This window comes from Somniosus microcephalus, chromosome 4 (genome assembly GCF_052327205.1).
Source record: "Somniosus microcephalus isolate GS21.2 chromosome 4, FLI_Smic_1.0, whole genome shotgun sequence".
Taxonomy (NCBI): Eukaryota; Metazoa; Chordata; class Chondrichthyes; order Squaliformes; family Somniosidae; genus Somniosus; species Somniosus microcephalus.
This window is the reverse complement of record NC_140990.1, coordinates 5,068,823-5,075,085: the sequence shown is the minus strand read 5'-3', so window position 1 is coordinate 5,075,085 and position 6,263 is coordinate 5,068,823. Positions and strand designations below refer to the sequence as shown.

The window sequence follows — 6,263 nt, the reverse complement described above, 5'->3', positions numbered from 1 at the left end:
TTATATATACTCTTATCTTATCTTTAGTGGTTGTCCCTCTGTTTATGGCAAGCTGTAACATAGTGTGCCGCTAGTGTTATGCAACTTCTCTCTTCCCCTAGTAGGTATGGGAGTTTTTGGTCGTCATTCAATTTTCTGAATTCCGGGCATATTTTTGTAAATTTTGGGTAGAAATTCTCCCTTATGCCCTGATATTTTCTACAAGCGGTGAGGAAGTGCATCTCTGTCTCCACCATTCCCTGACTGCAGTGAGAGCATATCCTGTCCTCCCTTGGTAGCCGGGTCTGTCTGTGTCTACCTTTTTCGATCGCCAGGCTATGTTCACTAAGTCTGTACATTGTCAGGATTTTTCTCAGTTTGCTGTCCTTTACCATGGTCAGGTAATCAGCCATGTTGTATTGTCTGTTTAGGGCCAAGTAGCAATTGAGTTTGCTTTGGGTTTTTGTTGTTGCTGCCCAATATGTCAGATATTTTTCCTTTTGCTCAGCGACGATTGTGTTGGGTCGAATTCTTTGTGTTACGCTGTCACTGTCCTGGGGCTGGTTATTGTTAGTAGTGTTAGTAGTTACTTCACTGAGTCCCAGGACTAGTTGACTGAGGGTATTCTTGCTCTCCCCCTCCGCTCGCCCCCTCTGCTCGCCCCCTCCCCTCTCCCTCCGCTCTCCCCCTCCGCTCTCCCCTGTCTCCCCCTCCCCTCTCCCCCTCCGCTCTCCCCTGTCTCCCCATCTGTTCTCCCCCAGTCGCTCTCCCCACTCCACTCTTCACCTCCACTCTCCCCCCCCCAGGCACCCCCATCCCCTCTGACCCGATCCCACAATCCGGGTCATCTCTGAGCTGGTGCCTGGGAGCGGGCACATTCCAGGGGGGATGCTGCCTTTGTTGTTCCGGATGTTTCTGTCATGTGACTAATGTGGGTTGACGTGTGGGTAACGGAGTGGACTGTTTATTCAGGCTGTTTGTTTTGAACAGAGGAAGGGAACACATGAGTCAAGCAGCAGTTAAACACTGACGGTTCAGATCGCCCCTCCCCCCACACCCAGCCAGTGTCTCAATAACTGGCAGACTGGCTCAAGGGGCTAAATGGCCTCCTCCTGTTCCGGTGTAACAGGCTCGAGGGGCTGAATGGTCTCCTCCTGTTCCGGTGTAACAGGCTCGAGGGGCTGAATGGCCTCCTGTTCCTATGTAACAGGCTCGAGGGGCTGAATGGCCTCCTGTTCCTGTGTAACAGGCTCGAGGGGCTGAATGACCTCCTCCTGTTCCTGTGTAACAGGCTCGAGGGGCTGAATGGCCTCCTGTTCCTATGTAACAGGCTCGAGGGGCTGAATGGCCTCCTGTTCCTGTGTAACAGGCTCGAGGGGCTGAATGACCTCCTCCTGTTCCTGTGTAACAGGCTCGAGGGGCTGAATGGCCTCCTGTTCCTATGTAACAGGCTCGAGGGGCTGAATGGCCTCCTGTTCCTGTGTAACAGGCTCGAGGGACTGAATGGGCCTCCTCCTGTTCTGGTGTAACAGGCTCAAGGGGCTAAATGGCCTCCTCCTGTTCCGGTGTAACAGGCTTGAGGGGCTGAATGACCTCCTCCTGTTCCTGTGTAACAGACTCGAGGGGGCTGAACGGCCTCCTCCTGTTCCTGTGTAACTGTCTCGAGGGGCTGAATGGCCTCCTCCTGTTCCTGTGTAACAGACTCGAGGGGGCTGAACGGCCTCCTCCTGTTCCTGTGTAACAGGCTTGAAGGGCTGAATGACCTCCTCCTGTTCCTGTTTAACAGGTCGAGGGGCTGAATGGCCTCCTGTTCCTGTGTAACAGGCTCGAGGGACTGAATGGCTTCCTCCTGTTCCTGTATAATGGGCTCGAGGAGCTGAATGGCCTCCTCCTGTTCCTGTGTAACAGGCTCGAGGGGCTGAATGGGCTCCTCCTGTTCCTGTGTAACAGGCTCGAGGGGCTGAATGGCCTCCTCCTGATCCTGTATAACAGGTTTATGTTCGTAACATTCCGAATTACATTTAATGCAGTAATTAGATTTAAATATAACAATTACACTTAATGCAATAATTATATTTAATAGATTTACACTGAATGTGCGGGTTAGGTTGATTGGCTATGATAAAAATGACCCTTAGTGTTAGGGGGATTAAATAGGGGGATAGGGTGGGATATGTGTTGGTGTAGGGGTTACGGGGATAGGGTGGGATATGTGTCGGTGTAGGGGTTACAGGGATCGGGTGGGATATGTGTCGGTGCAGGGGTTACGGGGATCGGGTGAGATATGTGTCGGTGTAGGGGTTACGGGGATCGGGTGGGATATGTGTCGGTGTAGGGGTTACGGGGATCGGGTGAGATATGTGTCGGTGTAGGGGTTACGGGGATCGGGTGGGATATGTGTCGGTGCAGGGGTTATGGGGATCGGGTGGGATATGTGTCGGTGTAGGGGTTACGGGGATCGGGTGAGATATGTGTCGGTGTAGGGGTTACGGGGATCGGGTGGGATATGTGTCGGTGTAGGGGTTACGGGGATCGGGTGGGATATGTGTCGGTGTAGGGGTTACGGGGATCGGGTGGGATATGTGTCGGTGTAGGGGTTACGGGGATCGGGTGGGATATGTGTCGGTGTAGGGGTTACGGGGATCGGGTGGGATATGTGTCGGTGTAGGGGTTATGGGGATAGGGTGGGATATGTGTCGGTGTAGGGGTTACGGGGATCGGGTGGGATATGTGTCGGTGCAGGGGTTACGGGGATAGGGTGGGATATGTGTTGGTGTAGGGGTTACGGGGATCGGGTGGGATATGTGTCGGTGCAGGCTCGATGGGCCGAAATGGCCTCTATCTGCACTGTGGGGTTTCTGTGATTCTGTGAATATAATTTAAATAGTTACATTTAATATAATTTAATAGTGGTACAATTAATTGTAACAATATATTTTAAAGAGTTGCTTCCCTTGCTATAATTTATTAGAATTGATTTTATATAATATAAAGACTATAATGTTTCAATATACCAATCAGAGAGCGGGCCCCCCATTGTCCACATTGCCATGACGTCAGCAGGCTGGGCGGGGAAACCCCACCTCCGGAAACCCCACCTCCGGGACAGCCAATCAGCGACCGGGCGTTGATTGACGTACATGGTGCGCTGGGAGGAGTTCCCACTGAAGGTTCCGCGCAGACGCAAAGCGACCAGCGAAAGAACAGAAGAGAATGTACCCGAGAGTGGGGTAAGAGCGGGCCGGGGGGGTGTGTGTGAGAGAGAGAGAGAGTGGGGTAAGAGCGGGCCTGGGGGTGGGTGTGTGAGAGAGAGAGAGGGGTAAGAGCGGGCCGGGGGGTGGTGTGTGAGAGAGAGAGGGGTAAGAGCGGGCCTGGGGGTGGGTGTGTGAGAGAGAGAGAGGGGTAAGAGCGGGTCGGGGGGGGTGTGAGAGAGAGAGGGGTAAGAGCAGGCTGGGGGGGTTGTGTGTGAGAGAGAGAGAGAGAGGGGTAAGAGCAGGCTGGGGGGGGTTGTGTGAGAGAGAGAGAGAGAGGGGTAAGAGCGGGCCGGGGGGGTGTGTGTGAGAGAGAGAGGGGTAAGAGCGGGCCGGGGGGGGGGATGTGTGTAAGAGAGAGAGTGGGGTAAGAGAGAGAGTGGGGTAAGAGCGGGCCGGGGGGTGTGTGTGAGAGAGAGAGTGGGGTAAGAGCGGGCCGGGGGGGGGGACACTTTTTTTAATATTTACATTAATGTATTGGCAAAACTACTTGAACAATCTACAGCACCCGGCCTCCCCCTATATGAATCCAAGGTTAAATTCCTCCTCTATGCCGACGACCTGGTTCTGCTGTCACCAACTAAGGAGGGTCTACAGCAGAACCTGGACCTGCTGGAGTTGTACTGCCAGACTTGGGCCCTGACAATAAATCCCCAAAAAACCAAAGTCCTTGTGTTCCAGCAAAGATCCAAACAACATGGACCCACAATAAATTTCACAGTAGGAACAACCAAAATTGAACAAACCGCTCACTACACATACTTGGGCTTAAAAATCAGTTCTACGGGAAACTTCAAACTGGCTGTGAATGAACTGAAAGAGAAAGCAAGAAGGGCTTTCTATGCCATCAAAAAATCAATCCAAATAGAAATCCCAATTAGCATTTGGCTCAAAATTTTCAAATCAGTAATTGAACCAATTGCACTCTATGGCAGTGAGGTCTGGGGACCACTAACACAACAAGATTTTGCAAAATGGGACAAACACCCAATTGAGATCCTACATGCGGAATTCTGTAAAAGTACCCTCCGGACTCAAAGGAAAACAGTAAACAACGCATGCAGGGTGGAACTAGGCCAATACCCATTAATAATCACTATCCAAAAAAGAGCCACCAAATTTTGGAATCACCTACAAATGAGCAACCCCCAATGCTATCACTACGACACCCTGAAATGCCAAGAGCTGACCATAAAGAAGAATACCCTCAGTCAACTAGTCCTGGGACTCAGTGAAGTAACTAATAACAATACTAACAATAACTAGTCCCAGGACAGTGACAGGGTAACACAAAGAATTCGACCCAACACAATCGTCGCTAAGCAAAAGGAAAAATATCTCTCATATTGGGCAGAAACAACAAAAACCCAAAGCAAACTCAATTGCTACTTGGCCCTAAACAGACAATACAACATAGCTGATTACCTGACCATGGTAAAGGATAACAAACTGAGAAGAACCTTGACAAGGTACAGACTTAGCGAACATAGCCTAGCGATCGAAAAAGGCAGACACAGGCAGACCAGGCTGCCAAGAGAAGACAGGATATGCTCTCACTGCAGTCAGGGAGTAGTTGAAACAGAGATGCACTTCCTCACAGCCTGTGGAAAATATCAGGGCATCAGAGAGAATTTCTACCAAAAATTCTCACAAATATGCCCTGAATTCAGAAATCTGAATGACAACCAAAAACTCCCATTCCTACTGGGGGAGGAGAGAAGCTGTGTAACACTGGCGGCACACTATGTTACAGCTTGCCATGAACAGAGGGGCAACCAGTAAACTAAGACGAGTATATATAAACAAGGCGAATGTATATTTATAAACTCAGGGATATACCTGTTTATACACTGTATGAATGGAACCGCGTTTATGTGTTCAACCATAAATGTATTTTGATGCTTTGGCAACATAAGATGTACCTTATCATGCCAATAAAGCGATTTGTATTGTATTGTGTGTGTGTGAGAGAGAGGGGTAAGAGCGGGCCGGGGGGGGTGTGTGTGTGTGAGAGAGAGAGAGAGAGGGGTAAGAGCGGGCCGGGGGGGGGGGGGGTGTGAGAGAGAGAGTGGGGTAAGAGCGGGCCGGGGGGGGTGTGTGTGAGAGAGAGGGGTAAGAGCGGGCCGGGGGGGTGTGTGAGAGAGAGAGGGGTAAGAGCGGGCCGGGGGGGTGTGTGAGAGAGAGAGGGGTAAGAGTGGGCCGGGGGGGGTGTGAGAGAGTGGGGTAAGAGCGGGCCGGGGGGGTTGTGTGTGAGAGAGAGAGGGGTAAGAGCGGGCCGCGGGGGTGTGTGAGAGAGAGAGGGGTAAGAGCGAGCCGGGGGGGGTGTGTGAGAGAGAGAGGGGTAAGAGCGGGCCGCGGGGGTGTGTGAGAGAGAGAGGGGTAAGAGCGAGCCGGGGGGGTGTGTGAGAGAGAGAGGGGTAAGAGCGAGCCGGGGGGGTGTGTGAAAGAGAGAGAGAGAGAGAGAGAGGGGTAAGAGCGGGCCGGGGGGGTGTGTGAGAGAGAGAGAGTGGGGTAAGAGCGGGCCGGGGGCGGTGTGTGTGAGAGAGAGGGGTAAGAGCGGGCCGGGGGGGGTGTGTGTGTGTGAGAGAGAGAGAGAGAGGGGTAAGAGCGAGCCGGGGGGGGGGGGTGTGAGAGAGAGAGTGGGGTAAGAGCGGGCGGGGGGGTGTGTGTGAGAGAGAGGGGTAAGAGCGGGCGGGGGGGTGTGTGAGAGAGAGAGAGAGAGAGGGGTAAGAGCGGGCCGGGGGGGTGTGTGAGAGAGAGGGGTAAGAGTGGGCCGGGGGGGGTGTGAGAGAGTGGGGTAGAGCGGGCCGGGGGGGTTGTGTGTGAGAGAGAGAGGGGTAAGAGCGGGCGCGGGGGTGTGTGAGAGAGAGAGGGGTTAAGAGCGAGCGGGGGGTGTGTGAGAGAGAGAGGGGTAAGAGCGAGCCGGGGGGGTGTGTGAAGAGAGAGAGAGAGAGAGAGGGGTAAGAGCGGGCCGGGGGGGTGTGTGAGAGAGAGAGAGTGGGGTAAGAGCGGGCCGGGGGCGGTGTGTGTGAG

At 53.1% G+C, this 6,263-nt stretch overlaps 1 protein-coding gene across 1 annotated transcript in view; it reads left to right on the top strand.

Moving 5' to 3' along the window:
* Positions 1 to 2,997: 2,997 nt before the first annotated feature.
* LOC147118206 (purine nucleoside phosphorylase-like) overlaps positions 2,998 to 6,263 on the top strand; it is a 13,626-nt gene continuing 10,360 nt past the window's right edge. Inside the window, 1 exon segment of the mRNA XM_085984300.1 lies at positions 2,998 to 3,209. Within this exon segment, the coding sequence (XP_085840426.1) occupies positions 3,193 to 3,209 (17 nt within the window). The 5' untranslated portion in view covers positions 2,998 to 3,192.